Source organism: Onychomys torridus, chromosome 12, assembly GCF_903995425.1.
Source record: "Onychomys torridus chromosome 12, mOncTor1.1, whole genome shotgun sequence".
NCBI lineage: Eukaryota > Metazoa > Chordata > Mammalia > Rodentia > Cricetidae > Onychomys > Onychomys torridus.
The window spans coordinates 23961513-23979511 of record NC_050454.1 but is presented as its reverse complement, the minus strand read 5'-3'; the positions used below and the strand labels follow the sequence as shown (position 1 = coordinate 23979511).

The following is a 17999-nucleotide window of genomic DNA, read 5'->3' as shown; positions in this document are numbered from 1 at the left end:
CATGTAAACTTTGGATTTATCACATGTGATATATAACTTTTTAAAATTCAAATTAGGTACAAAGTTCAAAAGTTTCTACTGTTCATTTTAGATTTATGACATATCTCTCGATCATTTACTATGTAGGAAAGTAGGCAAACCATCTAACCTCAAACTACACACACACACACACACACACACACACACACACATACTCACCCATGAATCAGGTGATAAGCTAGGAAGAGAGCTCAGTTGGTCAAGTGCTTGCTGTATAAGTATGGAGATCTGACTTCAATTCACTGAAGGTAAGTTTAAAACCCAGGCATGGTGGCATGCACTTGTAATCCCAGCTGGAGACAGCTAGCCTAATCCAGCAGGTGAGCCTAAGCCAGGGAGAGATCTGTCTCAAGAAGAAAGGTGGATGATTGTGGTTGCCTACATCTTTAATCCTAGCACTTGGGATGTAGACACAGGCAGCTCTCTGAGTTTAAAGCCAACCTGTCTACATAGAGTTCTAGGCCAACCAATCTAAAGTGTAAAAACAAAAGTAAGGTGGAAGACAGCTATCCCTGGAGAAACACAACAGGAAGTGGACTCTGACCTTCACATGTACATGCACACACAAGTACACCCACATACACATGTGCGCCTGCAAACACAATACAAATAAAGCCAAAATGCTTGGTTCCTGAGGAATGATACCTAAAATTGTCCTTTGACCTCCACACACACATACATGCATACACACACACCACAAAATTAGGTAAAAAGATTTTGTGTGATACACAAGAAGCAATACAAAGGAAAATCAAAGATAAAGAAGGAACCTGATGATGGTAGTATGTGGACTGAAGGTTTGTGTTCCTCAGACAAATTTATATGTACCACTTCTGATCCATGATGTGATGGTATTTGGAGTTGAAGTCTGAAAGGGCTCTGCCCTCATGAATGAGATTAACACTCTCACAGGAAGAAAGAAATGGAGAGATGGCTCAGCAGTTAAGAACACTTACTGCTCTTACAGATTAGCAGCCTTACATGAAGAGACAGGCTGGAAAGATGGCTTAGCAGCTAAGGTCACTTATTGCTGTAGCAGAGGATCTGGGTTTGTTTACCAGTACCCACATGGGGGCTCACAACCATCTCTAACTCCGGTTCCATTGGCTCCAATAGCCTCTCCGGGCTCTGCAGTGTCCTACACATAAATAAGAATTTTTTTTTTTTTTTAAAGAGAAGAGTGTGGCAATCCTTTTCTCTGTACCATATGAGTACATAACTAGGATGAGAATATTTTTATTTTTAAAGATTTTATTATTTTTAATTTTGTGTCTTTGTGTGGCTATATGCACACAGAAGCTGGAGGTGTTGGATCCTCCTGGTCTGGAGTTCCAGGCACTTGTGAGATCCTGACAGGGCTGCTGGGAACCAAACTCAGGTCCTCTGCAGAGTAGTTCTACTTTTACCTGATAAGCCATCTCTGTAGTCCAAGGATTGGGATCTTTATTTTGGACTCTTCAGCCTCCACAACTGGGAGGTTAAGTCTTTTGTTAAGTCACTGGATTGGTTCTACTTTGTTACTTGAACTGGAGCCTGTACTAAGACATTCTATTATACTGTTTTTTCAAAAGGGAGCATTGGGAAGGCCTCTCTATAAGGTGATAGCCAAGAAATACTTGAAAGGGGCAAAGTATATGCTGAGGCTATCTGGAGGAAGAAGAGCCAAGTCACAGGGTCAGAAGGCAAAGGCCCTCAGGCAGGGCCGACCTTGTTATGTGTGAAGACAGGAATGGTGGATGAAGCATTCTGTAAAGACTGGCAGGAGAAGAGGCCACAGAGGTTTTCAAGACTATGTCAATGTCAGATTTCAGATTATTCTCTACTGATAACCACAACCTCAAAGTATCCTAAGTAATGGGCTGAGAAAGGGCTCTCACTTGACTAAGTATTATTGCCATGCTCTTACTATATTCCATTTCTATACTTTTTTGATGGCTAAATTTTACATTAAAGCACTTTTCTATTCTTAAAATTTTTGAAGGCTTATTTTATATTTCTAATTATGTGTATATATGTGTGTTTATACGGGAGAAAATGCCGTGTACAGGTGCCTACAGAGTTCAGAAGAGGATACTGGATCCCTTGGAGCTGGAGTCACAGGTGGTTATGAGTCACCTGACATGGGTGCTAGGAACAGAACTTGGGTCTTCTCCAAGAGCAATATGCCATCTCGTGAGTGCCACAGTCATAACAAACTTTAAGACTGTAAACATAATGTGGGGGCTGGAAGATGGTTCAGTCAGTGAAGTACTTGCCAGGCAAGCATGAGTTTGGATCCCAAGCATGGGCATGGCAGATCCCACCTGAAATCTTAGCACTGGGGAGTCAGAGACAGGCAGATCTCTGGAGCTCACTGGTCAGCCAGTTCAGTTGAGTCACTGAACTGCAGGTTCAGGATGAGAGCAAATCTCAAAAAAATAAGGTGGAAAGCAATCAAGGAAGACAGCTAACACTGGCTTATGGCTTCTACACTCATGTGCACATACTCACACACAAGCACATATACACACACATCACATAAACATACACACACAGGAAACAAAAACATGATATACATATGGCAAAAATATAAAAAAAAAAATGAAGGGATAAACACTGAAAAGCAACATTCCTCTATGCTCTTGCTCTCCAGATCCCATCCCCAAAACAATCATTATGAAGCTGCATGCATATCCTTCCAGAAATAATGTATGCCAACATAGTCTTTAAAACCTGAGACAGGGCTGCTGGGATGGTGGCTCAGTGGGTAAGAGAGCTTTCAGCACAAACATGAGGATCTGAGTTTGGATCCCCAGCACCCACTAGTGTGTGTATGTGTGTGTGTGTGTGTGTGTGTGTGTGTGTGTGTGTGCTTGTGCACTCTCACATGCACACATAACCCTAGTGCTGAGGGTGGGGAGCAGAGACTACAAGATTGCTGATCACCGACCGGTCTTGACAACAAGACAAACAACAAACAAACAAACAAAAAACCCCTGTGAACTCCCATTCAGTGAATAAGGGAGGGCACAACAGAGGATACCCAAGGGGACCTCCTCTGTTCTGGGCACCTGCATATATGTGCACATCTCCACCTCCACCTCCACTGTACACACACACACACACACCTAGATAAAAGGATGCTATGAACATCATGCAATACATTTTACTGAAGATGTACCCTATAGGCATTTTCATATCACATTTGGGGGGGGCTAGCTGACTCTTTCTAATAGCTGCATTTCTTTTATTTGCCAGGTTATTACTAAGAAACATTTAAGCCATCCACTGGCCATTTCTGGTTTCTTTCTTTTGACTAAGCGTGTGGTCTTGAATGACTAACTTCCATTCCAATGTACATAGTATCAATCTCTCCCATCCTTTATTACTGCCCATGTATCCATCACTGTGACTTAGTGCCTTGATTCAATAAGCTTCAGTTCTGGGTTCCTTCAACTGACTCACTATAGAGACCCAATGTGCACACCCACAAAACTCCCAGAAAAAGGAAACCAGGTGTGGCTCAGTGGTAGAGTGCCCACATAATATGTATGGCTCTAGTTTCACATCCTGGTACTGCAAAATCAGAAAGAGAAAACTAATACTGTCCTTTCTTAAAACAACAATCAGAACAGTAGGACCTGATAATGCTCAGCCACCTGTCCCCCTGCACGGACAGCAGGCAGGGCACACAACAACAGTGAAGACAAGCTGGAAACTGCTCTGCTCTGGGAGCCAGATACTGACTTCTACTGCACATTCTAGACACTAAAAAAGTGAAATGGTTCCAGTTTCCTTTCTTCACAAACTTACAAGAATTGGGAATGTTGTAGAATATTATTTTAAGGTGTGTTATTTTGTTTATGCTATGGAACATTTGTTAATGATGCAAAGATGTGTTACCTTTGTTGATTAAATAAAATACCCCTGTGGCCAGGAGACTGAGTCAGCAACTAGCTGACAGGAAGTGGTAGGGAAGAGCCGGGTGGAGAAGGGTTTTTCAGTGGGGGCAAGGAGAAGGACAGGGTTTGGGGGGAGATGTGAGCAAGGAGAGGTGAGTGATTTGCTATTCAGCCTCTCTGAGGAGCAGAATTCCACCTCAACCTTTGAATCTTGAGTTCTTTAGAGGGACAGAGATTTACATAAATTCCCTTGGTAGCTTTGAATGAGTAGGTACCTGAGGGAACAGAATCCCCTCCTGATCAGGACAGCCATAGCTTAAAAGGCAGCAACAGAAAAGGACACTAAGGAATGAAAGCCAAGAGTAGGTAGGAAGGTAAGGTTTTACCAGGCAGCTTCCAACATGGACTGAGAGGCCCCTGCACCTCAAGATGTGGGCAAAGAAAAGCAAACAACAACACAATCAGCCCTATGTTAAAAAAAAAACTATCCTTTTCCTTTTCTTCAACTTGTGAACCTCCTGCCTCAGGCTCCTGAAAGCAGGGTCAGTCTATTTTTTTTTAAGACAAACAAAAAAATCTCAACCAAACAACAACAACAAAAATCCCGCATATTTATTAAAGTTTAACCCACCCAGCAGGGATAAAAAGAAATTAAAGTGTCTAGGGGGGCAATGCTGAGGAGCAAGCTGATCCAGCCTTAAAATCCTCCAAGTCTCCACACAGAAGCACCTGCTGTCATCCTACCAGAGGGGGGTGAGGTACAGGGCTCCACTGAGGGCTCCATGACAGGGTCACTGAGCAGTGCTGCTGGCACCTCTCCGCACCCATGTCCTGAGCCAACGGAAGACTTCTCTTCCTGCTCTAACCACACAAGGTAAATTTAGTTTCTGTGAAATTTGAACTAGGAAATTTCAACCTCAGGCACAGCTGGAAAACACCTAGCCAAGATGAGGACAAAGTAAAATACTGTGTTACAGCTCTGGACTCTAGCCCTGTCCCTGAACCAGCCCCAGAACTCCAGCAAGAGGGTTCACACTTTTCAACCGTTCTACTCCCTGGAAGACTGACAGATGTTTTCCCGAGGAAAACAAAACATTTAGGGCCAAACATAAGCCTATTTGATTAGCTTTTTAAAAAATCATGATTCTTTTATTAATAAATTCTTTCTCTCTCTCCAAGCCCCCCCCCCCCAATAAGTATCTCTTTTGAGAGGGGCATGCAATTGGGAGTGTGTGGATACCTTAGGGCCAGCCTTTGGGATATCTCCTAGAAGGCCAGTCTCCTAGTATTAAGAACAAATCTCTAACATCCCCAGGCTGAGACTTCGAATGGCTGATTTTAGTCCATTTGAGTGGGTGTGACCTGGTGTTGTGACTGTCCCTCAAGTCAGACAGGCAAGCCTCCAGAACTTCAGTAGAGGAAGGAAGAAAGAGACCCCCTTGTGCAATCGCTTTTGTGAGCCTGCTCGGGTCTCCTTTTCTATGCTTGAGCCAGAAGCAGGGCAAGTAGGCACCAGAAAGCTCCCTGAAGGCTGAATCACCGTCTGTGTGATTAGAGGAGTCTGGTTCAGGGTTGTATCTGGAAAGCCAAGCTAGATCCATAATGAAAAATTATGAGTGGGCACAGGCTTGAGTGTTGATCACTGGATCATCACCACACCCTGACAGACCTGTCCACCCGTCTCTTCCATATGGGTAAACATTTCTCCTGCAGCACTGCCTCCAAACCAGGGAGCCTGAAAACAGGGGCAGTCCCAGGGCCAGGCTCAGAGTGCCCCATAGGGCAGAAAGGGGCGGGAAGTGTGGCAGGGCATCCCAGGCAGAAGTTGAGGTGAGGCCGCCCAGTCCATGTACTTGCTCAGACCCAGCTCCAAGAGGCGTTGCTAGAGCATGGGTGGTGCTGAGCAAGATGAAGACCGCTTCCTTCCACTTGGCCAAGGAGGAAACTGAGGCTGGGAAAGCTAGATGAATTCCTAAGTAACTGCACTAGCAAACCAGTTCTGGTTCTATACCCAGCCCTAGTCTGACTTGAGTCTCTCCATGACCCTGTGGGGTCCTCTGACACTCCCCAGGGGAAGCAGTCCAGTGACATTTTAAAGACACCCCCACACATACCCACACACTTGCCACACTGCCCACACTGGGCCTACAAATCTCTCTGGTCATTTCTGCAAGGTGATCCTGGGGCAAGTGTGCAAATTGTGAATAGAGAAATAGCAGCCCAGCCTTGAGCTGCAATCTTGGCATCCACTGGAATCAGTAAGTCACTGAGCTGGGTGTTGCACTGAACCACACTACCATAGGGTCCTTCAGCCACTCCAGAGTTAAGCACAACTCCTGGTCCCCAAATAAAGGCATAGAAACTTTCATTGACTTTGGATGCTTTGCTCTCAACTATGAAACAAAACAATAACAAAAACATGAAAAAAAAAAAACAAAAAAAACAAAAAAAACAAAACCCAAAAACTCATGTCTGCAAACATTTAAATAAGATGCTTAACATTTTTATTTAGACAAAACACCTAAATGAAAAGGAAAAAGATAATTAGGGGCTGGGAGATGCAGAAAATTGAAGAAAATTTCCAGGGAAAGCCCATACAACACTTAGGGATGAGGACCCATGAAATAAGCATGAGATGTAATACACAGAATAAGAAAACCTTAAAAAGGTGACCACTAGGGATGAAAGAGACCATCTGGTTAAGATTAAAAACAGAGAACAAGAGGTTCTGGAAGTAAAGTCTTAGAGGGTTTAAAACAAAAAAACAAAAAACAAACAAACAAAAAAGCCGGGCAGTGGTGGCGCACACCTGTAATCCCAACACTCAGGAGACAGAGGCAGGTGGATCTCTGTGAGTTCGAGGCCAGCCTGGTCTACAAAGTGAGTTCCAGGAAAGGGGCAAAACTACACAGTGAAACCCTGTCTCAAAAAACCAAAAAAATAAAATAAAATAAAAAGGGCAAAAATAGAAGCCATGCAGTAATTTAATTTGACCCCCCCAGAAAATTGCATTAAGATTTCACTGAATGTGTGCAAAGGACTAAAAGTCCACACGACTGAAGAGATGGCTCAGAGGGTAAGAGCTCCTGCTGTGTATGCATAAAGACCTGAGTTCACCCACCTATGAAGCCAGGCATGCCTACCCCTGCAGATAACCCCAGGGTGTAGGTAGAAACAGGCATACCATGAGAGTTGAGTGGTCCTCTTGAAATTAAGGTGGAGTGAATTGACCAATCAATGATCCCACATCCACAGCTGCATGGACAGTACAAACTGGATGCGGTAGGTTATTAGAAAACAAAAACAAAACACAAAAAAGGGCAAGCTGTTGGGATAGGGTGGGGAAGGGAGTGGACCTGGGAGGAGCTGGGAAGAAGTTGAGGGTGAGTATGATCAAAATAGACTGTGTGATCAATGAAATTCTCAAAGAATTAGTAAAAGTACTACATCTTTAAAAGATGGAGAGTGGGGCGGGGGAGCGTGGAGAGATGGCTCAGTGGTTAAGAGCATTGGCTGCTCTTCCAGAGGACCTGGGTTCAATTCCCAGCACCCACATGGCAGCCCACAACGACACCTTCACACAGACATACATGCAGGCAAAACACAATGTAAATAAAATAAAAATAAATTTAAAAAAGATGGAGAGCGATAAAGGAAGATATCCCATATCCTCCTCTGGCCTTCACATCAGGTATCGGCAACCCACACAAATTTAAAAGCTAAAAAATATACAGAAAACTCTGAAATGAAACAGGAAGTATCAAAGCAAACAGTTGAGAAGGGCTATCTATGGAAGCTGTGTTAAGGCTAGGAAGCAGGAAGAACATTGATGCTTGTTGTTTTAATACTATTTACTATGGGTACATATATTTTACACAGATTACTTAATTAAAAATAGTTTTAAAAGTTACTACAAGTTCTTATATTCCAACTGCAAAGGAATACTATGTAATCATTAAAGAGAGGTAATCATATGAGAAAGTAATCTACAACCAAGAGTTCAGTATGTACACTGGATGAAAATGATGCAGCCAGTTTCCAAAGCAGAACTGACACTGATAAAGCCATGTCCAGACAGATGTGTAATATTTTATTAATGGTCATAACATGAAAGTGGAATGCCAATTTCCTTTTAGTTTTTCATGATTCCATGTTATTTGAGTCATTTGTTTTGTGTTCAATGTGTTTTATCTTCATTATTTTAAGAAATTAAAAATTATCTTCATTAGGGAAAAGTATCATGCATTAAGCTGAGATTTCAAGTACTAATTGGATTTAACAGGCCATGGAGAGACCAGATGTGATGACACACACTTGTAATCCCAAGTAAAGATGCTGAGGCAAGAGAATATTGAGTCCTGGTCTGCACAGCAATACCTTGGCTCAAAATAGAGGATGGGGCATGTATGGAGAGCATGAAGAATAAGTTAAAAATCCCTAGAAGACACTAGGTAAGAATTTTCAGAGCATAAAGAAATTAATGATAGAAAACAACGCTGGAAACATAGCAGATCATATTAATCTAACCATGGTGCTACTTAGCAATTCACTAGAAAAGGAACAACCATCTGGTAATCATATGGCATATTTGACCATGTGCAAAACTGTACTAGATTATGAGAAACACAAGAAAATTAAAGTGCATAGAAAAATGAAATTAAGGAACAATGAGGCTATCAACTTGAGACTTCCCTCCTCTTGCTAAATGACAGAGAACAAAAATAACCATTCCAGAAACCAAAACGGTTGAGGGCACTGTCTACTGACAAGCAGAGAAAAGAAATACAGTGGCTATCTACCTATTTCAGGAGTCGGGTGGGAGGACTGCCTGTTTCTGAGGGTGAGGGGTGCCTACCTGTTTCAGAGCAGGGGAACATGGGATCAGTTCTCCTATTCTGTTTATCCCAGCATTGATTTTCTTCTTTCTGTGCCTCTCCACTAGAAAGAGGAGAAACACATTAGCAACCCTTATACTACTTAGTCAAAATGCCCAATTTCCCAGGGCAAAGGAACTGTCAGGAAAGAATCACACTGAAGAGGCCAGGGGCTGTAGCTCAGTGGCAGAGCACCTGCCTAGCATGGACATAGGAAAAGAAATTGAACCTTGAGCCAAAAATCATTACTTACCAAAGACAAGTAAGCTTGTACATAATGTTTCTAAGAATGCAATATTTTAAGTCAAATGTTATGAAATAAATGCACTTTTATAAGCATTGTAAAGAAAACCATAAATAGTAACTACATTAAAATGACTGAAAAGGAATTATTAGGTCTTTCCATTATGATTTATTGACAACAAATTTATTTTTCAAATTCACTTTCATCTTGTCACATGTATTATTTATTTATTTTAGTGTGTGCATGTGTATATGCACATGTGTGGGTGTATGTGCACAGCACACACATGGGGTCATGTGATGACTTGCTGGAGTCAGTTCTCTCTTTCCATCATGTCTGTTCCAGTCATCAAACTCAGGTTACCCTGCTCAGTGGCAAGCCACTCCACCTGCTGAGTCATCACAACAGCCCAATAACCAAATTTAAAGAAACCACTAATAAGCTGACTCTTTTTGGCAAGTGAGGCCTTTCTTTAAATTTTAAGAATCTTAAAACACCTAGTGTAGGATGACTAGGCCTTTCTGGAATAGAAGCAGCTATTGGTTGTGTCTTAGAATAGATAAGAAAAAGCATTGGCTTGGTTTTCTATGATTTCTGAGATACCCACTCTGGCCAGGAAGGATCTTTTCTATCTAAGAAAGCTAGCTTTAACATCAACTTAACATAGCCTAAGATCACCTCGGAAGAGAGAATTTTAATGAGGAATTGCCTATATCAGGTTGTCTTGTGGTCTTATCTATGGAGGACTGTCTTAATTGAAAACTGATAGAGTAAAACCTAGTCTACTGTGGGTGACTCCATTCCCTAGGATGAGGTCTTAATGGTACAAGACAGAAAAAAGGTAGCTGAAAGCAAACAAGAATGTGTTAATTGTTTGTTTGCTCTTGACCTTGGATGTAATGTGACTGACTAGCTGCTTGAGTTCCCTTCAGTGATGGACAGTAACTTGGAACTGTAGACAAATAAATTTGCTCCTCCTCCTATGTTGCTTTTGGTCAGGATATTTTACCATGGTAACAGAAATGAGGACACAGGGCAACTGAAAACTTGTCAGTTAACTGCCAAAATGTTGCAGACTGTAAGAGTACACAAGAGTTCACCTAGATAGTTTCTGAAAGACGCTGAAAGTAAAAACATGCCTAAGGGCAGAGACGGCCCAGCAGTGGGGAGCATGCATTGCTCTTCCAGAGGACCAGATCCAGTTTCCAGCACTCATATTAGATGGCTCACAATCACCTGTAACTCCAGCTGCTAGGGGATCTAAACCTCTGTGGGCACCTTCACACACACACACACACACACACACACACACACACACACACACACAACTCTTGCCTATCTCTTCAGGTCTTCCTTTTTAAGAACTGATTGCTAGGCTTTTAAGTGTGGTTTACTTCATTAATTTTATAGCAACAGTACTCATTGTTATCCAAGAGTGGATTTCAAATGTGATAAACTCATCCCACCAGTGTTCCATGTGTCTTTCTGGATCAACTCTCCCAAAGATCCTCTGTATAGCTATAGTTATGGATATAGATTAACAGAAAGCAGTTTTTATTTTTTTTTCTGAATATAGAATGCAGTCACTGATTAAAAATAAAATGTTTCGCCTTTTTCTCTTTCTGCTCTCTTCTCTCCATGTGGTCTCTCTGTTTCTCTGGTCCTTTCTCTCCCTCTCTTCCCCTCTCTCCCTCTCTCCCTCTCCCTCTCTTCCTCTCTCTTCCAATAAAGCTCTAAAAGGTGTAAAAAAAAAAGTTTCATACTGTGTCAAAGTGAAAATGGATACAAAATGAATATTGTACATTTACCTGAGGTTGTCCTGTACTTCTAACATTAGAGATAAGATCATATTGATTTTATACATTTGTTTCTTTAATAGAAGTCTGTACAATTTAGGATTGTCCACATGCACTAGGTGTAGTGGCACAAGCCTGTAATGCCAGCACTCAGGAGGAAGAGGCAGGTGGATCTCTGTGAGTTCCAGGCCAGCCTGGGTCACACAGACAGACTCTATCTCAGAAGGAAGACTGGCACACTCAAAGAGCCCATGGCTTATCTCTTCCTTCCTCAGAGAGCTGCCCCTCTATAACCTTTATTCTCCCAATGTCTTGAGTGAAGCCCTTCCAAATCTAGCCCCCAAATATTCTAATATCATAACAAATCCAAAGTAGGCTACAAATCAGATACTATACAGTCAGCTCCATGAGGCTCTGAGAATATTTTATCAATAAAGACAATAAAGTTGCCCTTTCTGAAATACAACAAATAATTCCATGTTTGCAACATAAAAAGGTGCATAATCAGCCACAGCATAAGTAATTCCAGCAGAGTTCAAGTTGCGGTACGTACCTGCATTGTGTGTCTCCCGGTTCTTCTTTCTGAAACAGAAGCACACAGACAGGTAACGTGAACATAATTAAAAAAGAATCTTTACTCTCATAACCATAAAAATAAATATTATGAGCCGGGCGTTGGTGGCGCACGCCTTAAATCCCAGCCCTCAGGAGACAGGATTTCCAGGATTCCCAGCGAGGGGAGTGGGACAAGAGCACTTAGTGTCAGGCATCTGAGTCATCCTTCCATCTGCGCTCTCAGTCATCCAAACTCTTACCTTTGCTTAAATTTCCACTCAAGACACTGACTTCCCCTTTCCCATAATTACCCAACATACTAGCTTTCCCCGATTTGGGAAGAAAAGAGAATATAGTAGTTTCAACCTAATTAAAAACAGTGGCGGAAGACCCGAGTTCTAGATGCCGGAGCTCTCTTGGTTCCGGGACCCTGGACGCTGGAGGTAGACCGAGCAGAGTTCTCCAGAGAACACCAGACTGCGACACTCCTTTCCCAGACCCTGCAACCTACCTATCCCTTCATTTGTAAGTTACTCCACTAAATAAACCCCCCTTTTAACTAAAAAAAAAAAAAAACCAACAAAACAAAACAAAACAAAACAAAAACGGGGTTGGGGATTTAGCTCAGTGGTAGAGTGCTTGCCTAGCAGGCACAAGGCCCTGGGTTCGGTCCCCAGCTGGGGGCGGGGCAGTGGCCACACAATTCTAAGCAGACATTGCATAAAATGCTAGAAATGTCACCACCACCAGGCGGTGGTGACATACACCTTTAATCCCAGCACTCAGGAGGCAGAAGCAGGTGGATCTCTGTGAGTTCGAGGCCAGCCTGGTCTACCACGTAAGTTCCAGGAAAGGCACAAAGCTACACAGAGAAACCCTGTCTCGAAAAACCAAACAAAACAAAAAGTGCTAGAAATGCAGGAAAGGGGTTATAAGAAAATAAAAGTAATGCTATGTATATTGTCATTAATGGATTATAATGTTATAAATTAAATATAATCTAAATGTTTCAGGATGCCAGTGAAAATGTCCTTAGAAAGCAAACATGTAACAGATTTGAGCTTTCTTAAACTTTTATTATTATTATCATTATTATTATCATTATTATTTGCAACCCAATTGCAGTTTTCCCTTCCTCCTCTCTTCCCAGTTCCTCCCCTCACCTCCCCTCTGCCCACCCCCATCCACTCATCTTCCATTTCTATTCAGGAAAGGGCAGACCTCCCATGGATAGCAGCCAAACGTGGCCTATTAAGTTGCACTAAGACTAAGCACCTCCCCTCATACCAAAGCTGGACAAGGTGACCCAGAATAAGGAGCAGGGTTCCAAAAGCTGGCAGAGTCAGAGACAGCCCTCACTCCCACTGAAGTCCAAGCTACACAACTGTCACGTGTATGCAGTGTCTAGGTCAATCTGGTGCAGCCTCCTGGCTGTCAGTCAGTCTCTGTGAGCCCCTGTGATTGATGTGCTTCAACTACTGATGACCATTCTTACTTGTCACACTACTGAGAAATAAGGACGGGTGAATCTGACCCGTGTATCTCTTTTAGTAAGTCTATTTCTACTCATCCACACATATTTTAGAGATTAATTACTTTCTAGGCATCCAAATGCAAGTTCACTAAGGACTGTTTAGCAAACTGGGAGCTAATTCTGTTTCTTACCTGCCTACATGATATTATTTGGGGCTGTGGATACACACCTGTGCTGCTTTTTCACAGGCGTCTCATGCTCTGTCATTTCTGGCATGGTGACAGTGATAGGAACCTACAAAGGGATAAAAAGACAGACACACCAAGACACTTAGTCATTCTAGAGTGGGGAGAAATCAAGTGGCAATTCCATTTTAATACCAAAAAGCTAAACAAACAAAAGTAAACAAAAAACACTTGACCAGGTGTTGGGAGATTAAAGGGTTAAGAAAATAGGATGCGTGCTTGAAATCCCAGTACTAGGAAGATGGAGGCAGGAGGATCATGAGGTTGGGGCAGCCTAGGCTGCATAGCGAGTGTCAGACTAGCCTGGCTTCCCAGTAAGACTCACTGGTAAAGTGCTTGGCCAGCATGAACTGTAAAAACACACTGCCAGATGACTCTCCAGAAACAACAAAGGACAGACACTATTATAAGCGGCAGATGTAAATCATGCTGAGGCTTTCTTTAGCTGCCAGGTGCCAGCAGTCTCAATGGAGACTCACTATAACGTGGGTGTGGAAACTCTACCAATATTTAAAACAGGAAGACTGGATTTTCCTTTCTGTCTCCATTCTTTTTCCTCCCCCCCCCCTCTATTTTGAAACAGCGTCTCACTATATAGTCCAGGGATGGTCTCAAAACTTGTAATCCTCCTGTCTCAGCTACCCAAGTGTTGGGATTATGGGCATACATCACTACCCAGCTGAAAACAGATGTCCTATAGGGAAATATACATAAAGGGAAAGGGCCTGGAAGCAGAAACATTAATACATGAAAGTGCAGGTATGAAAGGTCAGCAATACTACGGTGACTTCTTTTGGTCCTCTCTGACTTTTCCAGAGTTTGATCATGAAAACATTAATGCTTAACTCTCAGGAACTGGCAACCAACCTTCCAAAAGAGGCTGTCAAGCTAGGGTGCTTGTTGGGCTACAGGGAAGGAGGTACAAACGCAACTCCCCCTTTTTCTTCTGGAAAGGGAAAGGAGATACTAAGTATAGAGGGACTCACAAAGCAGGAGTTTAAAATTGCATTGTGCCTCTTCCTAGCTGCTTGGTTGTGGGCAAACTGCTTCACCCCTTTTGAGTCTCAGTTGTTGTATCTCCATAACTGGGTTGTTCTGAGAAGGGGATGAAATAACGCAAAGAAGGCACAACACCATAGTGCCTGGCAGCGACACGGATCAGCTCTGAGATATTTCAGAACAAGCATCAACCCTCAAAAGGAGGAAAGGCAGGCAAGGGACAGACAGACATCCTGACTGATGTGGTCTGTAGAGAATGTGTAGTGGAAACCAGCAAGAGGGCAAAAGTGCTCCCAAGCCTGAAGACCTGAGTTCCACCCCAAGACCCACACAGTAGAAAGAGGAACCGGCTCCTGCACGCTGTTTTCTGACCTCTACACACGTGTCACAGATGCACACACACCACAAAAAAAGAAGCATTACGAATTTCTTTTTTCAAAAACAACTCACTTCAGCAGCCTGTGCCTGTTCTACCTTCTCCTTACAGACAACCACTCACCATGAATAACCACATAACAGCAGTGTGGGACAGTTAGCACGTTAGTACACCAACAACTCATCTGCTTTCTCACCCAAGGGCTCGTAGAGTTTCTTCACTTTGGATTCCTGGCTTCCAGCTCCTCCTCTTTCTGGTTCAAATCTATCATCTTCTGCCAGAAGATGGTCTCTATAGGTTATGTTTTCTTCTTACTATAAAAAAGAAAAGCCAATGAGTGTATACAGGCTCCAGGTATGCATGAGATGAAGCTGGCAACTAATGGCATGCAGGCAGGTTTGAGAGGCGTGAAGGATGATCCTGACAGCTCTCCACCACTGGAGAACATGTGAATGTAATTGTTCTCAAAGCATTTCTCCAATGGGAAACTATGTTCTACCCTACAAACAGGGGTCTTACAGGCAGGGGAGGGCATGTGGACATGCTCTCTTCTATTCTCTTTGCTCATGGTCCTTTGGACCCTTATTACTCATGGATCTCCGAAGACTTCCATGTTATGTCAAATACTAAGACTACCCCTCAATTCTAAAATTACCTTTCCATTTCCTTTTTCCCTTATGTAAATTTTTTCTTCTCTACATGTGCATGAATGGGCGTTGTGTGGTGTGTGTTCATATGTGTGGGAGCACATATGAGTGTGTGAGTGTGCATGCACAGGGACATTCACCAGTGTCACCAGTTGTCTTGATTGCCCTCTCTACTTTATTCTTTTTGAGGCAATGACTCTCAGCTGAACTCAGAGCTTGCTGTCAATATGGCTAGTCTCCTAGGCAGCTTGTTCTGGGGAACCCCATCTCTACCTCCAGAGGCTAGAATTGCAGGTGAGCAACCTCCTGGTATTTGTGGAGTTTGGGGATCCAAACTCTGGTCCTCTTGCTCCCACAGCAAGCATGTTAAGTGCTAAGCCACCTCCCTGCCCTGTTCTTTTTTGTAGGAGTGACTGAAAACTTGCTCAGAGCTAGGAAGGCTGAAGGCCTGTGCACTGTGTATGCAACAACATACTTTACGGCTTCATTACAGACTGGCAAATGATGAGCTGTGGGGGGCGGCTAGGATCCTAGATCTTGGATGACATCCCTTTCTCCTTTCCTTTCTTCTCTTTCTCTATGCTTAGAAAGTGTGAGAAACTTAGCTCTATTTTAGGGTAATGTTTCCCAGGCATAGATAATAAGAACTATCCAAAGGGTACCAGTGCTTTCTATCTTTGAGTTTCATGTCTGTGAGTCCACAGGTGAGAGAGAACATGTGGGATTTATGTAAACCTGAGCCGAGGTTTACCTTACTTAAAATGTTTCACAGCTCCATTCATTTGCTGCACACTTCATAACTTCATTTTTCTTTACAACTGAATAAAACTCTATTGTGTGTGTATATTACAGCATCCATTCGTGGACATCTAGGCTGATTCTATTTCCTTGAGCATCAATAAGCATGGATGGGCAAGTGTCTCTATAACAATAGCATATATAATCCTTTGGGTTTATGCCCAGGAATGGTATACCAAGAATGGGTCATACTTATATGGAAAGTCTATTTTTAGTTAGGTTTTTTCCTTGTGTGTTTGTGTGTGCACATGAGTGTGTAGGTGTTCCCACATGTGGAGGCCACAGGACACCAGGTGACCTCCTCTGTCACTCATTCTCCATTTGGTTGCCCCCTTCCATAGCTTTCTGTCTTGTCTTCTTGCTCTAGCTAGGACTTTGAGAGCAATACTACATAAGAGTGAAGAACACTGTTCCTGTTCCCGATTGTAATGGAAATGCCATTTAAAGGAGTGTATGTTATTGCAACCACTATGGAAATCAATGTGGAGCTTCTCAAAAAACTTAAAAATATTTTTTCTATGGCTGGGGAAGTGGCTCAGGGGCAAAGTGTCTGCTGTGCAAATGTAAGCAGCCAAGCTCAGATCCTCAGCACCCACATAAAAGGGCTGGGATAGCAGCACATGTCTGTAATCCCAGCATGGATAGATGGAGACAGGCAGATCCCAGAGGCTCATGGGTCAAAGTCCAGCCAAAACAATAAGCTCCAGGTTCAGTGAGAGACCTTATCTTAAAAAAAAATTAAAATAAGAGTTGGGCATGGTGATACATGCCTTTATTTTATATATTTTTTTCTTTTTTTCTGGAGCTGAGGACTGAACCCAGGGCCTTGCGCTTGCTAGGCAAGCACTCTACCACTGAGCAAAATCCCCAACCCCGCCTTTATTATCTTCAAAAATTATATCTTTAAAAATTACAGCCAGGTGTGGTGGTGCATGCCTTTATTATCTTCAAAAATTATAGCCCGGTGTGGTGGTGCATGCCTTTATTATCTTTAAAAATTATAGCCCGGTGTGGTGGTGCATGCCTTTATTATCTTTAAAAATTATAGCCAGGTGTGGTGGTGCATGCCTTTATTGTCTTTAAAATTACAGCCAGGTGTGGTGGTGTACACTTTAATCCCAACACTCAGGAGGCAGAGGCAGGGGAATCTCTGTGAGTTCAAGGCCACCGTGGTCTACAGAGGGAGTTCCAGCATAGCAAGGGTTACACAGAGAAACTGTCTGGGGAAACAAAACAAAACAAAATGAAATTAAAATAAGGTCAAGAGCAATGGAGGAAGATACTCAAGGTCAACCTCTGGTCTTCATATGTGCATGCACAGGTAAGTGTACATGTCCATATATGCACATACACAAACCCATATACATACATACATACATACATACATACATACATACATACATACATACATACACCAGACACATGTACATGTGCACACAAAAAGATCTAAAAGGGATATAGATTGGAAAGGAAGTAGTTAAATTATTCCTATTTGTGGACGACATAATTCTATACTTAAAAACCCCTTGGAGTTCGCGAGTGTGCACCCACACACACCCACACACACATACTTTCAGAAAAATAACTTCAGAAAAACATCAGAATACAAAATCTTTGGTATGGTGGCACATGGATGTAGTCACAGCACCGAGGAGGTTGAGGCAGGAGAGTCATGACCTCCAGGCCAGCCGGAGTTACTCAGTGAGCTCCTGTCAGAGACAGAAGTGAGGGGCCAGAGGTTGACGCTGGTGCTTCCTCCTTCACTCTTGCTGTGAGACAGACACTGGCCAACTAGCAGGGCCCCAGGAGTACTCCTGTCTCTTCCTGCAGCACTGGAATTACAGGGATGTGTGCCATGCCTAGTTTTTACGCGGTGCTGGTGACGTGAACTTGGGTCCTCAAGCACATGCGGCAAGCACCTTACTGACAGAACCATCTCTCCACCCTCCAAAATTTACATTCCTGATGTTAGAAATAACCAGAATAAAAGACTACATTATCATAATCTTTGTCTACTGACCAATAAACCTACTAATGAAGACATGACTTTTCTCCTATTCTTGGCACTGGG

At 42.8% G+C, this 17999-nt stretch overlaps 1 protein-coding gene across 1 annotated transcript in view; it reads right to left on the bottom strand.

Annotated features, from left to right (window-relative positions):
- The window catches only part of Usf3 (upstream transcription factor family member 3), a 73296-nt gene that overhangs the window by 10653 nt on the left and 44644 nt on the right, over nt 1–17999 (bottom strand). Inside the window, exons 2-5 of the mRNA XM_036203995.1 lie at nt 14680–14797; nt 13093–13157; nt 11388–11416; nt 8776–8858 (exon numbers count right to left, since the gene is read on the bottom strand). Coding sequence (XP_036059888.1) covers nt 8776–8858; nt 11388–11416; nt 13093–13139 — 159 coding nt within the window. The 5' untranslated portion in view covers nt 13140–13157; nt 14680–14797. The remainder of the gene's footprint in view (nt 1–8775; nt 8859–11387; nt 11417–13092; nt 13158–14679; nt 14798–17999) is intronic.